At 32.9% G+C, this 18,317-nt stretch overlaps 1 protein-coding gene and 1 long non-coding RNA gene across 2 annotated transcripts; one reads left to right on the top strand and one right to left on the bottom strand.

The window, feature by feature from the left end:
• Positions 1-9,172: 9,172 nt before the first annotated feature.
• On the top strand, positions 9,173-11,683 carry LOC142225169 (uncharacterized). The gene is made up of 2 exons (XM_075294947.1): positions 9,173-9,308; positions 9,522-11,683. The coding sequence occupies exons 1-2, from the start codon at positions 9,173-9,175 to the stop codon at positions 11,681-11,683; spliced, it is 2,298 nt and encodes a 765-aa protein (XP_075151062.1).
• Positions 11,684-13,716: 2,033 nt separating this feature from the next.
• LOC142224379 (uncharacterized) lies at positions 13,717-14,377 on the bottom strand. The gene is made up of 2 exons (XR_012719135.1): positions 14,176-14,377; positions 13,717-14,072 (listed from the first exon to the last, which is right to left on the bottom strand). It is a non-coding gene; the product is annotated as an uncharacterized LOC142224379 (long non-coding RNA).
• Positions 14,378-18,317: the final 3,940 nt, after the last annotated feature.

Genomic DNA, 18,317 nt, shown 5'->3' with positions numbered 1-18,317 from the left:
TATATAGTCCTCAGATAAATCGATCCCCAATCACTCAAAAATTGGTCCATATCAAGTTCATTATTCTATATAGCCCCCATATAAGCGACCCCCATATTTCAATTCTGGTTCTCTACGTACCGTGCAAAAGTCCATGTCAATTCGTAATTATTTGTAGACTTACCTATGTTATAAATAACTTTTTTGTCTAATTTATACCACACTCAAAAAAAAGTTTACTTGAATCCAAAAATTTTGACCTTCTCTTAAGGATTTTGGTATTGATTCAATTCAATTCAATGTTCTTTATTTATTTTTTCAATTCATTTTAATACATATTATACATTTACTATAATAATTAATATTTTTGGATAAATAAAGATTTTACGACATGGTTTAATTATAAACCGTCAGTCGGAATATTGAGTGACTACTGTTGTTCTAGTACTCGAATTCGTTTACAATGAGTTTTCTGTAAGCCATGGCTTCCTTCATATATTTATATAAATTAAACCAACCTCCGCCACCACTTAAAACGTTTATTACTTCCAAATCGGACAGTACCATCTTGTTTAAATATATTAGCCTTATTTTCTTTAGAAGTGGACATCGTCCAATAAAATGGTATAAAGTTTCTTTGTCTCTCAGGTTGCATAATGAGCATATTTCATCTTCTACGTCTCTGTAGTTATTCCCATTCAACCAAATTAAATCACCTCTGGCTCTTATTATATAAATTATCTGTTCTTGTGTGAAGTTATCATTACAATATGTGGGACCCAGGTTGAAATCCAAGTATTTGTATATACGATGCTCACTTGCTTTTGCTGATTCTGTATACTTATTTAGAGCGCAGCGAGAAATATCAGCCAGTAACTTTTTGGTTGCCTCGTACCAATATATCTTATCGTTAAGGACATTATGTCTCTCAATGTTGTGGTCTTCCAATTTTCCTATAAAGTCTTTGTACCACGCCAAATTTTTCTCTGCGAGTTTTGCCCCAAGAATATGCGGTAATCTCTGGTTGTTGAGTTCAAATAGTACCTTAGCTAAATATGATAAGTGAAGCGAATACGTGTAGATAAAGCCTGGTTCATAACCAGTTTCCAAGGCTATTACATAATTTGGAGTGCAATCGGGAAGTTTAAGCACTCGTTTTATGAATAACCGATACAGCTTGTCTATCTCTTCAAAACAAGAGTTTCCCCAAATTTGGGCACCATAACTGTGAATGGATCTGCAAACGGCCAAGAACATGTTCCATTTCGTCTTTAGTGAAACTGTTGGCTTAGAAATAAACGACCTCCGAGTAGAATTGATACACGCTTTTGCGGCCACTTCTTTTTTCATTAGGTGCTTGGTAAATGATAGTCTGGGTGTCAATATTATTCCTAGGTATTTGTATTCATTTACTATTCTTATATATTCCCCCTTATACTTCCACATTTCGTTCGCAGCCGGTCTACCTCCTTTTCTGAAGATCATTACTTCGGATTTAGTAGGATTTACCTCCATCCCCCATTTCAGACAATAAGACTCCAGATTATTTATCATCTGCTGCAGTATCTTTGGTTCATCTGCTAATATGACTATATCATCCACATACATAAGTAGACGAATATTTATCTGATAGTCCAGTCTCTGTCCATATTGCCGATTCAGTATTTTTATATATATTTGCAATGAAGTGTACTACTTTCAAGGATAGACCAATTTCGTACAGTTTATATATTAATAAATCTCTTGGCACTCTGTCAAAAGCTGCTTTAAAATCTACGAAAAATGCGTAGACTTTCTTGTTTTCACTCCATTTCAGGTTTATGATTCCATTTCAGGTTTATGATTCCGAACCAAAGATGCGGCTTTTTTAAAATAAAGACATTTTGACGGACCTCCCTGGTTTTAAATCTAGGATAAATAAAATTAAAATTAGATACAGATCTCATTCATCGAATTTTTATCCTCTTTTTGCGATATATTACTCGAAATAAAGGTATTTACATATGTACAAACAAATTCCAATTTAAAATCCAAATTATGACAGGTACTTCAAAGTAAAAACAGTTTTCTTAATGTTAAAAAAACCTTAAACCAAATTTGCATCCTTAAAATAAGTCTTAGCCTATGTTTGAAGCGATTTTATCTTAAATTTAAAAATGCAATTTGTCAGTTGAGTTAAAGACGATTTCTTTAAATTAAAAATGTTTTTCTTTATTTTAAGGAAACTTTGGCTTACTTCAAAGATCTACAACTTCAGCAGAGAGAGAGGAAATTTCAAGATTTGTGTCCTAAATTTAATTAAAAAAATTTTTGAAGTAAGGATTATAAACTTTCATTTAATTAAAATGTCATTATTTTAAAGAATTTTGTCCTTAACTTTGGGTAAATTTCGATACCTAAAATTTAAGTTGCATAATCTTCAATATTAGGTCAATATTTTTTTCAGTGCACGTATGGACTAACTCACAATTTAGAAAACGATGTTAAGAAGTTTTAAGATACCACAACCCAAGTAATTCGATTGTGGATGACAGTCTTTCGTAGAAGTTTCTACGCAATCCATGGTGGAGGGTACATAAGATTCGGCCTGGACGAACTTACGGCCGTATATACTTGTTTTTGTTTATTTTATTAGCAAGTAAAAAAACTTAATATATAGTGAGGCGCCTATTTGATACTCTACACTAACCCTTCTCTGTTTGAAATTTTGGGCACATTTTGGACATGTAAAAAAAAATACTAAAAACATTTGTTACACTGCTAAAAATATTGACCAAATATGAAAGATTATGCAACGTAAATTTTAGGATACTAAATTTCGGATACACAATATTAAGGACAAATTTCTTTAAAAGAAATAGTTTTCTTTAAATTTAGGCCATACATTTTTGAAATTTTCATTTAAAGTCGTATCTTTTTGAAGAAATTCCAATTTCCCTTATAGTAAAAAAAAAAACATTTAATGATGATTTAAAGAAATCACCTTTAAATTAACTGTGATAATGAATCTTTATATCAAAAATAAAAAGCTTAAAATTTAAAGAAAATTTTACCAAATAAACAAAATCTTATTTTGCAGTGCTTCATCAATTTTTTGTAATTATTATGAAATAAATGTTTTATTATTTTATTTTAGAAGTTTATTTAATATTTTATGATCACTCCTAATAGCGACAATTTATTTGGGTGGTAATATCCCTTAAATTGTAAATGAGTGAGAAGTTTTAATTATTTTTAGCTTGCACCAACAAGAGATAGTACAAAATAAAAATTTTCAAAGATATTGACTGTATAGAAAATTTTATCAAAATTTTATAGAAAAATTTGTTAAATTTTTTTTCTAAAGAAATTTTTTTTTAACAAAAAAATCTTTTCTATAGAAATTTTATCAACGTTTTTTTAAAATTTTGTCAAAAATATATTTCTGGGGGAAATTTGTGAAGTACCTTTTAGTTGGAGAGGAATATTTTGCAAAATCTACGAAAACATTGGGAATTCTATCAATCTACCAAACAGTAAAAAATCTAAAATTTTTGGTAAAATTCTATTAACTGTAGCAATCGTGAGCCGAACCCCTAAAACTAGTACATCATTTTTGTTACACTGAAACAATATTGAATTAATGTCAAAGATTATTTAACATAAATTTAGCATACGAAATTTACACAATATTAAAGGCAAATTTCATTAAAATAAAGAGATTGCAATTGAAAGAAAGTTCATAACATTTCGTTTAAAAGTTATTTTATTTAAATATAGGACACGAATTGTTGAACTATGCATCCCTAACATTTTTGATTTAAGGAAATAATCTTTAAATTCACTGAGATACTGAATATTTGGATTAAAGTTTTTTTTTTTGCTTCGAAGTATTTGTGTATGATATTTTTAAACTAACATTTTTTTTTACACACGAATACCTTGTTGATATATCGCAAAAATAGAATGAAAATTCGATAAATGAGATCTGCATTGTAATTTTAATTTTAACCCTTTCATTACCGAAATAAACCTAATGATAAAAACTTTTTTTCTTCTGTTTTTACTTGTACTAACAGCATTTAGAACAAAAACTGTCATTTTGAAAACCTACCTCAATTACTTCAAGAGCTATATGAGCTTGTTCTGAAAACTTGATTCTTGAATTGTGACCAAATAGCCTTACGAAAATAATCGCTATTTGGTCTATAATATCTTTCAAAATGTGAGAAAAAATACAAAAAAGAACCCGTAAAAGTATCAGCTATAGTTTTTGTATAAATGACCATTTACTAGAAACATACAGTACAAAAATTGTTTCAAATTTTCGTAATTTTCGTTTATTGTTAAAGAAGTTTGTAAAAATGTATTTTAGACCTCACCAATATGGACAATATTTATAGCTTATTCAGATCAAAGCGTCTACTTTAAAATAACATCGAGAAATAAATCGAAACTAAGTGGGAAAATAGGATTTGGTGTCTTTTTCGAATATCCTTCTAAGTGGACATCGGTAGTGAAAGGGTTAAAGAACATAGATTTAAAGCAAGATAGGTCCCTAAACACAAAGAAAATTTTATTAAAATTGAGCCAACGAAATGTTTTCATTGATATAACGAAACATTTTCATTAATACAATGAAAATATTCGTTAATAGTACGAAATGTTACGTTGATTAACAGAAAATTCGTTAAACTAGCGATACATTTGGTTGTATTAACGAATTTGTTTCATTGGCTCACTTTTAATGACACATTTCGTTAATATAACGAAACTTTTTCTATAAGAGTAAGAATGTCTTTATTTTAAAGAAGCCGTATCTTTGGCTGGGAATGAATGCCAAATTCTTTAAGGGAAGTTCAAAATCTTTTTCGTGACGGAAGAAGGAACATGATGACCCCAAAAACATGTTTCAAATTGTTATTTTTGGACGGTGAACATTTTTGTCGCAAAACATGAGTGATCATCATACTCCTTGTCTATCTGCATACTAACCACAATGTAGTTCATTCTTACTATTTTTGAGAAGTGTACGAACATTTTTTCTGCTTGAGTTAGCATTGCACTTAACTATACGATCATTAAAATTTATAATCATGTTTAGTTTCTGAAATTTTAAAATATACTTGAAATAAAGAAAATTCCATTGGTCTGAGGGAAAATTTTTAAAATAGTTTAAAATTAACTAAAATTATTTTTTTTTTAATTCAATAAATAAATTTTATTTAGACGTTAGTTTAAAATTGATTTTTTTCTGTGTAGAAATTTTAGAAGATGAAGAAGGAAAACATGAATGGACACATTTAACAATATATGTATGTATTAATAAAACGTAAAGGTAAAAGAGGTCCGAAATAAGTACAGTAAAGTAATAGGGTACATTGATTTGATCTCTCGTCCATTAACATCGTTGTCACTTTCTCTCTCTATGTGTCTTGACCATGATATAATTAATATTAGTTGTTGTTGTTATATCTATTGTCACCAACACTTGAAACACCAATATAAAATTCTGTTAATTCTATTTAACAATAAAATTAGGAATCAGAATACAGGTAAGCCTCGTCGAATATTGGCAGATGGTAGATACAATTTTGAATATTTGATATTTGGATGAATGAAATATAGATTCGATGCAAATACTCTAGAAGCAGAATTATAGCAAATATATACAGTGAAACCTCTTAATCTTGAAGACTCTGAAAAGCGGACACCTCTCAAATGTGGGCCATTTTTGTGGAATGTTTGTTATTAAAATTACCCTAATAAATTAATGATTTTTAAAGAAAATAATAATAAAATTACCCTCTCATAAGTGGACACCTCCCAAATGTGGACTCAATTTAGGTTATACTTCGCTGAGTAAGGGGGTGGAGAGGGGTGTCAGACGAAGGTTATACTTCGTTGAACCAATGGGGAAGGAGGTCAGAGGAAGATTATACTTCGCTGAGCAAGGGGAAAAGGAGGTCAGACGAGATTATACTTCGGAGAACCAGGAGGGGGAAAGGAGGTCAGACGAAGATTATACTTCGTAGAACCAGGGGGGGCGGGGGGAACGGTGGTCAGACGAGGGTTATACTTCGCTGAGTAAGGGGGTGGAGAGGGGTGTCAGACGAAGGTTATACTTCGTTGAACCAAGGGGGAAGGAGGTCAGAGGAAGATTATACTTCGCTGAGCAAGGGAGAGAAGAGGGGTGTCAGACGAATATTATACTTCGCTGAGCAAGGGGTGAGAAGAGGGGTGTCAGACGAATATTATACTTCGCTGAACAAGGAGGCTGAGTAGAGGGGTGTCAGACGAAGATTATATTTCACTGGCCGAGCTGCGCTGGAAGATCTTCTTTTGAGGCTTGTATTAATTTTAATTGAAGCTAACATTTACTCCGCATCAACTAAAATTAGGTCTTACCTCTTACCAACTGCCTCGTTCTGTTGTCCAGCTACTCCTTTTATAGCCGCAGCCGGTCGCCACGCACACAACACACAGCTGACTGCCCAAGTAATCGTTGCTTTCCAAATCCCACAAATGGCGCTATCCTATTCTCCTTCCCGTTACATTCAACAAGTACACAGAAAAAAATTGAAAAAATAAATGATAATAAAATATGAACAAAGAGGTCCGCAGAAAATTTACACCTTCAATTGGCCACCAATACTCAAGGGGGACCTATACACGGATGAAAAAGACTGTTTTTCATATGTTTGGCTATAAACATTATATGTTTGGAACACAAATTTTTAAACACAATATTTTTGAGTGCAAGCATATAATGTTCATAAACTAGCATAACATGTTTGGGACATATATGTTAATATGTTAGAACATATTATGTTTGGGACATAAAATGTTTGTAAATATAATATGCTTGGATGCAAACATACATTAATTTAGAAATAGCCTATAAACATATATGTGTTTAGTAGCTTGGAGCGCTATTTAACAGGGAGCGATATTGAATTAAGTTGGTGGTTGTTGCTTGTTATTACAAAATTAACATTTTATTTTTCCTTGGGCAATTGATCAGCTACTTCTTTGATCCTTACAAACTGTGTGGTCCGCTGTTCGAATCCCCGTCCGGCAATAGGTAAAATTAAAATAAAAAAAATCATAAAATTGAATAATTTCTTCTACAATGTTTGTATTACAGAAAAAGGTGCTAAGAACTAACAAATCTCGTGGAAGTGAGAAAGATGTCGGGGAGTATACAATTGGGCAGAAACAAAATTTTGAGCATTCAGGTCGAAAACCTGTTTATTTTCATAATTCATTATGATTGTAAATATATAAATAAATAAATAAAATTTTGAGCACAATATTGTTTGGGAGATTTTTTTTTAAGCATATAATATTTTTGGGTGCAAAATGCTTCCAAACATATTATATGTTCACATAATAACATATTGTTTTTTGGAAGACAACATTATTGAATTTGGATGCAAAAATACAAAATGTTTGGAACTTAGACTACCCAAACATATATTGTTTAGACCAATATGCTTTCAAACATATTATATATTGGAAGAGATCAAACATATAAATGTTTGGGCAATACCCAAAAATGTATATGCTTGAAGCAAAATATGTTTGGGAGTATATGTTACAGAAGCGATTTTTTGTGAGCGTGTAGTAATGGTGTGGGCCCTCGTAACGATCGATGGTCGCTCCCCTCTCGATCGATTGTAGGATCAAAATAAATGTCGTATATTATTGGAAAAATGTCCTATAGACAGTATTGAAGCCCTGGACAGACAAACATTTCGGCCGCAGACCATGAACATTCGAACAGGACTTAGCACGCTTCCACCAAGAGTGGCTTATTTCTAGCGCACATTGACCACCACAATCTCCGGATGTTATCTCAAGACTGCGCTTCGTCGGGAATGAGCCAAAATACCGCAGAGCCACTTTCGGGCAGGGTATTTTGTTTTGGTTTTGTCGGCTGTTTGAAGAAAATAATTCCCCAATTCGAACATATCTAAACTGATTCTAAAATTCTAGATGTTATTTACGAAATCAATAAAAATAAAAAAAAATTTTGCGCTTTACCTTGTTGCATTACATACCCGCCACCCTGTAAAGAGTAACAATTTTATGGGACAGCAGCAGCATTGGAGAACAAAAGAAGGCGAATACTGTAACATAGGCCAGAAAGGTGCCGTAATAACCATGTAAAAATTGGTTTATATCGGTCCACTTTTACGTATAGTCCCCATATTAACGGACCCCAAATTTGGCTTGCGATTGCTCTAAGAGAAGCAAATTTCATCCGATCTGGCTGAAATTTGGTACATGGTGTTAGTATATGGTCTCTAACAACCATGCACAAATTGGTCCATATCGGTCCATAATTACATATAGCGCCCATATAAACCGATCCCCCGATTTGGCTTGCGGAGCCTATAAGAGAACCAAATTTCATCCGATCCGGCTGAAATTTGGTACATGGTGTTGGTATATGTTCTTTAATGACCATGCAGAAATTGGTCCACATCGGCCCATAATTATATATAGCCTCCATATAAACCGATCCCCAGATTTGACCTCCGGAGCCTCTTAGAGGAGCAAAAGTCATCCGATCCGATTGAAATTTGGTACGTGATGTTAGTATATGGTCTCTAACAACCATGCAAGAATTGGTCCATATCGGCCCATAATTATATAGCACCCATATAAATCGATCCCCAGATTTGTCCTCCAGAGCCTCTTGGAGGAACAAAATTCATCCGATCCGGTTGAAATTTGAACATGGTGTTAGAATGTGGTCTCTAAGAAACCCACAAGAATTGGTCCATATCGGTCCATAATTATATATAGCCTCCATATAAACCGTTCCCCAGATTTGATCTCCGGAGCCTCTTGGAGGAGCAAAATTCATCCGATCCGGTTGAAATTTGCAACTTGGTGTTAGTATACGGCCGCTAATAACCATACCAAAATTGGTCCGTATCGGTCTATAGTTATATATAGCCGATCCCCAATCACACAAAAATTGGTCCATATCGGTTCATAATCATGGTTGCCACTCGAGCCAAAAATAATCTACCAAAATTTTATTTTTATAGAAAACATTGTCAAAATGTTATTTCTATAGAAAATTTTGTCAAGATTTCATTTCTATAGAAAATTTTGTCAAGATTTATTTCTATAGAAAATTTTGTCAAAATTTTATTTCTTTAAGAATTATTTTTCATAGTTTCGGCTTAATCATTCCACCATGACAATCTACACAAATATCAAAAATAAATACAATCATCACACATATAATGCTGCCAAACGATACTCAAAAACCCTTAAGCAGACAGCGAATCTAAAATCTTCTGTAACATTTCTGATAAAATGCAAGAGAGCAGGTATCATACCAAACTTCGTTAGGAATGCAACCAAACACACATATACTATTTTCAAAACAGACAAAAACAAAATTATCCCGCCAAATATAGACAAAACATTACAAAAGCGCACATATAACTTTCATATGAAAATCTTAAAACTTTTGATTGAGTACAAACACAAACAAATACACGAAACCCAACAAAACAATAATTGCGCGCAAACTCAATTAGTTGAGCTTCTCACACAAGAAGATCTCAATCTATACTTGGACAGTGAAAGAATTCTATACAAGAGCAGAGCACAGAAGAACAAAGCCACTCACATCAAAAAGTTACAAGTACTCAAACAACAACAAAATAAACAACTTAACATCAAAACTAACAACGATTGGTTTGTGAATAAGACAGAGAAAGATATACCGAGAGAAGTGCAATGGATACTCTCACTAGGCCCCAAACACGCTCTCCCGCACACCAACACACAATTTCCACTATTGCAAGCGATTGCAGAAGGAGAGGATTGCATACAGACGATTGAGAGCAGAGAGAGACAGGAGATGGCGAGAACTAAACTTACAACATTAATAGACGATCATTTGCGTAAACCGAAACTGAGCATGAGAGACAGATATACAGCAAATACAGTGGTACAAACAAGAAAATATTTAAAGGACAATGACGACATTCTGATTCTAACTAGCGACAAAGGGGGAAAAACAGTGGCAATGGACAAAATGGAATACAATTTAAAGATGAAAGAGATTGTACACGATATGTGTACGTACAAACGATTAAAAGTGGATCCTACTTCAAGACTCCAGACAAAGAATAATAAATTAGTGGATAAACTGTTTAACCTTAATATTATTAGTATGCAGGAAAAAAACAAATTGACAAGCAGGACCGCAATAGCGCCAAGGATTTACGGTCTACCAAAAATACACAAGGAGGGCACACCATTACGACCCATTTGTTCGTCCGTAAACTCACCTTCGTATAATCTATGCAAATACATAGTAAACATATTAAAGAATATTACAGAAGACTCAAAATACAATGTAAAAGACTCGATAGCCTTTAAGTCTAAAGTGAATGACATGCCAATACAAGATGACGAAGTTCTAATCTCCTTTGACGTTGTATCCCTGTTTCCAAGTATACCCATAAACTTGGCGATTCAGACGATTGAAAGAAAATGGACAAAAATTGAGCAATATACAGGAATACCAAAGGACATATTCAAAGATTTAATAATATTTTGCATTAAGGATACACGATATTTCAAATTTGAGGACAGAGTTTATGAGCAACTAAAAGGCATGCCCATGGGATCCCCCGCTTCACCAATCATAGCGGACATCATTATGGAGGAACTTTTGGACGACGTATTTAAGAAGACAACCAAGCCTCGTGTAGTAACTAAGTATGTAGATGACATATTCGCCATTATAAAAAGATCAGACGTCGAAGAAACGCTTAACGCTTTAAATTCTTACAACCGACAAATCCAATTCACGAAGGAAGAGGAGCTGGATCAAAAGTTGCCATATCTTGACACAATAGTTCATAGACAAGGTAACCAACTAAAATTAAACTGGTATCAAAAACCGACAGCTTCTGGACGTCTACTTAACTTTTATTCCAATCATAACAAACGTATCATAATTAACACTGCGACTAACTTCATCATAAGAGTACTCAGCATTAGTGATCCTGGATTTCACTTGGAAAATGAAGAGAAAATTAGAAAGATACTTACCAATAATGACTTTCCAAAAAGAACAATTCAGAATCTAATAAATAAGGTAAAATCGAAACAGATGAACAACAAAAATGAGAATAACGAAAAAGTTATGAAAATTTACAAGCCAGTGACTTATATAGCTGGCTTTTCGGAGCGACTGTGTAAGTCTGATATATACGACAAAGATAAATATCAGCTCGCGTTAAAGACTACCAAAACAGTAAAGGGACTATTTAGCAAAACTAAAACCAAAATTAAAAATGACGATAAAAGCAATATAATATATAAGATTAAATGTAAAGGTGACAAATCTAATTTATGTCAAAAGACATATATTGGCACTACAATGACAAAACTCAAAACCAGACTATCTTCTCACAAATCTGACATTAAAGCCACTGACAAACCCATGGAGCAGAAAACAGCACTCGCGGCCCACTGTGCGCAGACTGGTCACAAGCCAAACTTTGAAGGTGTAGAAATTTTAGACCACGAAAACAATTACAGACGCAGATTCACTCTTGAGATGCTACACATTATCAACACTCCACCTGACGAGAGAATGAATTACAAGAAAGACATTGAGAACTGCGCTCGAATATATAGACATACAATACAAAAGCACAATAGAAAGTTAAATTCAGTGTAAAACAGAGTGTGAAGCTGTGTACACCAGAACAAATGTAAATTATAATAGTTTAATAATTTATTGTTTGGTTTTGTTTGTTAGTGATTTTTGTAATTAAATTTAAAAACAATTTTCTGTTTTTTGTTTCACTTCAGCCTTGAAAACGGTTTTGACGAAGTCAACCGAAATATTGGAAATAAAAATAAAAGAAAAACATCATATCTATGTTTTTTAATCGACCTATAGCCGAAACTATGAAAAATAATTCTTAAAGATAAATAAAAAGGTCAACGATAATTATCCAGAAAAATTTTATTTCTATAGAAAATTTTTTCCAAAATTTATTTCTATAGAAAATTTTGTCAAAATTTTATTTCCTATATTTCATGTTAGCCTGATAATGAAACAGGCAATTGACGTCCAAATGCATTATATCTAATTATACAATTATTCTTCGAGCTTTATGGACAGATATAGATTAAGGAACATGGTTAATAGAGCCATTGAAAAGAAAACGCCAGATACCAATCTATACACGCCTGGACTGTACATGTTTCGGTTCGGGCGAATGAACCTTTCCACAGCCTTTAGTATAGTCTGGCTGGGAGAGATAACTCAATTTTGGGCCCTTTATGCTAACTCCTTATGGAGAAAACATTTGGGAAATTTCCTCTTACAAATTGAATCATCTTTTCTCCCACTGTACATCATCTTTTCATATAACTTACAAGTCCCTTAATCTTATTTTTATTTCGTTTTGTTACATAGTAATGCAACAACACGACGTCAATTGCCTGTTTCATTATCAGGCTAACATGAAATATAATAAGCAACGATGAGCCCGTCGTAAAACTAGGAAAAACACGACTAATGTACGCGTTAGAATTGTTGTTGTATCCTGGAAACCAGTTTCTGTTAATTGTCATATGTTGTAGTTGACTGTAGAAACAACAAGCATTGTTCGACTGTTCACCACTTAGGTGAATTCTAACAAATTAGCTTTCTAAAAATAAATTTCGTGTTGTTGCATTACTATGTAACAAAACGAAATAAAAATACGATTAAGGGACTTGTAAGTTATATGAAAAGATGATGTACAGTGGGAGAAAAGATGATTCAATTTGTAAGAGGAAATTTCCCAAATGTTTTCTCCGTAAGGAGTTAGCATAAAGGGCCCAAAATTGAGTTATCTCTCCCAGCCAGACTATACTAAAGGCTGTGGAAAGGTTCATTCGCCCGAACCGAAACATGTACAGTCCAGGCGTGTATAGATTGGTATCTGGCGTTTTCTTTTCAATGGCTCTATTAACCATGTTCCTTAATCTATATCTGTCCATAAAGCTCGAAGAATAATTGTATAATTAGATATAATGCATTTGGACGTCAATTGCCTGTTTCATTATCAGGCTAACATGAAATATAATAAGCAACGATGAGCCCGTCGTAAAACTAGGAAAAACACGACTAATGTACGCGTTAGAATTGTTGTTGTATCCTGGAAACCAGTTTCTGTTAATTGTCATATGTTGTAGTTGACTGTAGAAACAACAAGCATTGTTCGACTGTTCACCACTTAGGTGAATTCTAACAAATTAGCTTTCTAAAAATAAATTTCGTGTTGTTGCATTACTATGTAACAAAACGAAATAAAAATAAGATTAAGGGACTTGTAAGTTATATGAAAAGATGATTTACAGTGGGAGAAAAGATGATTCAATTTGTAAGAGGAAATTTCCCAAATGTTTTCTCCATAAGGAGTTAGCATAAAGGGCCCAAAATTGAGTTATCTCTCCCAGCCAGACTATACTAAAGGCTGTGGAAAGGTTCATTCGCCCGAACCGAAACATGTACAGTCCAGGCGTGTATAGATTGGTATCTGGCGTTTTCTTTTCAATGGCTCTATTAACCATGTTCCTTAATCTATATCTGTCCATAAAGCTCGAAGAATAATTGTATAATTAGATAAAATTTTATTTCTATAGAAATTTTTTTCCAAATTTATTTCTATAGAAAATTTTTTCCAAATTTTACTTCTATAGAAAATGTTGTCAAAATTTTATTTTGTCAAAATTTTATTTCTATAGAAACTTTAAACTTAATTATATACGTATTTAATCGTCCTTTTTAGTTTAATATATACCACGTATGGACTATGTGGTATATATTACGGTGTTAGGAAGTTTTAAGATACCTTGCCATCGGCAAGTGTTACCGCAAGCCAAGTAACTCGATTGTGGATGACAGTCTTCAGTAGAAGTTTCTACGCAATCCATGGTGGAAGGTACATAAGCTTCGGCCTGGGCGATCTTACGGCCGTATATACTTGTTTGTTTTTTTTTTCAATTATTATTTAGATGAATGCTCCAGAAAGTAATAGTCCAATATATACACCGTATTTTCAGAATGTTACCTGTAATGAAAAACATACATTGAAAATAAAATAAAAAAAAAAAGAAATAATAATACGAGATAACATCAAATCATTGTATTTTAGTATACAAAAAAATTGTTACCTTAACCCACGACAACAAAAATAGATCTACTCATTCGTAGATGAAATATCAAAAAGGGGAGCTAACACTTCAGAATGCCAATAGACATTGAGGGCATTCAACAAAAGCATGCAATAGAAACACTAGTTAAACTAAAAAAATCAAAAAAAAAATCAACTAAATTATGTAAAACTTAAAATACAATCGTCCATTCAAATTACCAAAAAGTTTCATTCATAAAATTTGAAGTATGTACGTTTAGCTTGGGAAATGTTCCTCTATAAAGGACCACTTTTAAGAGTTCAAATACTGTGTAAAAACATTTATTTTACATGACACAACAATAAACATAACAATGTTCTTGTTCTTTTTATTCGAAAAGAAAAAAACATACAAAAATATCTTTGCCGTAAAAACATGATCATCGTGCCAAAAAAACTAAGAAAAGCAATTTTTTTTTATGCGCAGAATCCTATATCTATTTTTCTTATTTTTTTTTACATACCGGTACTCTATAGAGAATATATATTCAACTTTAGTTTGTGATATGTTTTATTCAAAATATTGAAAAAAAACAGCCATGTTCTTATTTTCGAATGATTTGTATCTTTACTTCTAGTTAAGTTTTTCTTCTATGAGAGGGTGTAATTTCGTGAAGTGCAGTTAAAAAGTACACTAGGGCATTACATTTTCGTGGTTTTTAAAGCGCTTTGTGAAAATCTCAAAATGTAGAGTATAATTTAGTTAAATTTTCGCGCGAGATAGTTCATTCTTGCTATAAAACAGTTACCTTTTTACACCCTCCACCATAAGATGTGGACATATCAACTTTGTCATTCCGTTTGTAACACATCGAAATATTGCTCTAAGACCCCATGAAATATATATATTCTGGGTCGTGGTAAAATTCTGAGTCGATCTAAGCATGTCCGTCTGTCCGTCTGTCTATTGAAATCATGCTCACTTCCGAAAGAAACAAGCTATCGATTTGAACAAGCAAATGGGCCATATTAGACCACTTTTACGTATAGCCTCCATATAAACGGACCCCCAGATTTGGCTTGCGGAGCCTCTTAGAGAAGCAAATTTTATCCGATCCGGTTGAAAATTAGTACGTGATGTTAGTATATGCTCTCTAACAACCATGCAAAAATTGGTCCATATCGGTCCATTATTATATATAGCCCCCATTTAAACCGATCCCCAGATTTGTTCTCCGGAGCCTCTTGGATGAGAAAAATTTATCCGATCCGGTTGAACTTTGGCACGTGGTGTTATCCGATCCGGTTGAACTTTGGCACGTGGTGTTAGCATATGGTCTCTAACAACCATGCAAGAATTGGTCCATATCGGCAAAAAATGGTCCATATTGGACCACTTTTACGTATAGCCCCCATATAAACCGATCCCCAGATTTGACCTCCGGAGCCTCTTAGAGAAGCAAATTTAATCCGATTCGGTTGAAATTTAGTACGTGATGTTAGTATATGCAAAAATTGGTCCATATCGGCAAAAATTGGTCCATATTGGACCACTTTTACGTATAGCCCCCATATAAACCGAAACCCAGATTTGACCTCCGGAGCCTCTTAGAGAAGCAAATTTTATCCGATCCGGTTGAAATTTAGTACGTGATGTTAGTATATGCAAAACTTGGTCCATATCGGTCCATTATTATATATAGCCCCCATATTAACCGATCCCCAGATTTGACCCCCGGAGCCTCTTTGAGGGGCAAAATTCATCCGATTCGGTTAAAATTTTGTACATTGCGCTAGTATATGGCCGCTAACAAACAAAAATTGGTCCATATCGGTCTATAAATATATATAGCTGACTCCCAATCACACAAAAATTGGTCCATATCGGTTCATACTCATGGTTGCCACTCGAGCTAAAACTAATCTACCAAAATTTTATTTCTATAGAACATTTTGTCAACATATTATTAATATAGAAAATTTTGTCGAAATTTTATTTCTATACAAAATTTTGTCAAGATTTTAACCACATAGTGGTTAGGGTATAATAAGTTTGATGGACCAAAAAATGTGCCTACCAGAAATATTGATTTTAGACCCCATAAAATATATACTGATCGACTCAGAATCACCTCCTGAGTCGATCTAGCGCTTGGTGTCCGTCCGTCCGTCCGTCTGTCCATGTATTTGTTTTTCACAGGATTCCGGTCGCAATTATTAACCGATTTGGATGAAATTTGGTACAGGGTGTTTTTTCGGGCAGAAGGACGAATGCTATTGAATTTGGAAGAAATCGGATCAAATATAATATATAGCTCCCATATATATGTATCGCCCGATTTCGACAAATGGAGTCAAGTTGCGTTTTTTTACAAACCGACCGTCATCAAATTTTGCACATAATAAACTTTTTCATCACCCTTTATGTCTGCAAAATTTCATCGAAATCGGTTCAGATTTATATATAGCTCCCATATATATGTATCGCCCGATATTCCCAAATTTGGCAATAAAAACCTTCTTTATTAAGCGATCTTACTCAAACTTGGCTTACTCTAAACTTTTATGGTACTGACAATATGTGCCAAAAATAATCGAAATCGGTTCAGATTTAGATATAGCTCCCATATATATGTATCGCCCGCTTTTGCCAAATTTGGCCGTAAAACCCTTATTTATCAACCGATAGTACTCAAAGTTGGCTAAATATAATCTTCTATACCTCTAACTGTATGTGCGCAATTTCATCGAAATCGGTTCAGATTTAGATATAGCTCCCATATATATGTATCGCCCGATTTTGCCAAATTTGCCCGTAAAACCATTATTTATCAACCGATAGTACTCAAAGGTGGATAAATGTAATCTTCTATAGCACCAACTGTATGTGCAAAATTTCATCGAAATCGGTTCAGATTTAGATATAGCTCCCATATATATGTATCGCCCGATTTTGAAAAATTTTCCTCTAATAACCTTATTTTTGACCATAGGTGCCTCATTTATTAACAGATCGTACTCAAATTTTACACAAAGTGACCTTCTGTGGTATCAATCATACCTGCAAAATATTATGCAAATTGGTTCAGATTTAGATATAGGTCTCATATATATGCATTGCTCGATTTTGTCATATTTGGCCATAATACTCTTATTTATTAACCTATGTTATTCAAATTTTGATGTAGTAGCTGATCGTATTTAGACTTACATGTAGCTCTTACATAAATCTATTGCCCTATTTGCAGAAATTTGGATGTATTACCCACAACTAATTGACCGATTTCCTCTTTTTTAATAATGGACTCAATATTAGTGGCATACTAACTCTTTTGGTGCAAAATAAACTATAGCTCCTAATATTAGACATTTCTGCTCAGATTGTGACAAGACACCCATAAACATGTACCCCCCTTTATGTTCTCCAAAACCTATACCAATGATACCCCACAAATGCTTATGTTTACTAATTCAGTAGGGGTAGTTTAGAGTATGATATAGTCGGCCCCGCCCGACTTTCTACTTTACTCACTTGTTTTTATAGACAAATTTGTCAAATTTTTATTTCTATAGAAAATTTTGTCGAAATTTTATTTCTATAGAAAATTTTCTCAAAATTTTATTTCTATATAGAATTTTCTCAAAATTTTATTTCTATAGAAGATTTTGTCAAAAATTTATTTCTATAGAAAATTTTGTCAACATTTTATTTCTATAGAAGATTTTGTCGAAATTTTATTTCTATAGAAAATTTTCTCAAAATTTTATTTCTTTAGAAGATTTTGTCAAAACTTTATTTCTTTAGAAGATTTTGTCAAAATTTTATTTCTTTAGAAGATTTTGTCAAAATTTTATTTCTATACAAAATTTTGTCAAAACTTATTATTTCTATAAAAAATTTTGTCAAAATTTTATTTCTATAGAAGATTTTGTCAAAATTTTATTTCTATAGAAAATTTTTTCAAACTTTTATTTCTATAGAAAATTTTGTCAAAACTTTATTCCTGTAGAAAATTTTGCCAGGTTTTTATTTCTATAGAAAATTTTCTCAAAATTTTATTTCTATAGAAAATGCCAAAATTTTATTTCTATAGAAATTTTTAAGATACCTTGCCATCGGCAAGTGTTACCGCAACCCAAGTAATTCGATTATGGATGACAGTCTTTAGTAGAAGTTTCTAC

This window comes from Haematobia irritans, chromosome 2 (assembly GCF_050003625.1).
Source record: "Haematobia irritans isolate KBUSLIRL chromosome 2, ASM5000362v1, whole genome shotgun sequence".
NCBI classification, from domain to species: Eukaryota; Metazoa; Arthropoda; class Insecta; order Diptera; family Muscidae; genus Haematobia; species Haematobia irritans.
The sequence above is the reverse complement of the archived record's forward strand: the minus strand, read 5'-3'. Positions and strand labels throughout refer to the sequence as shown.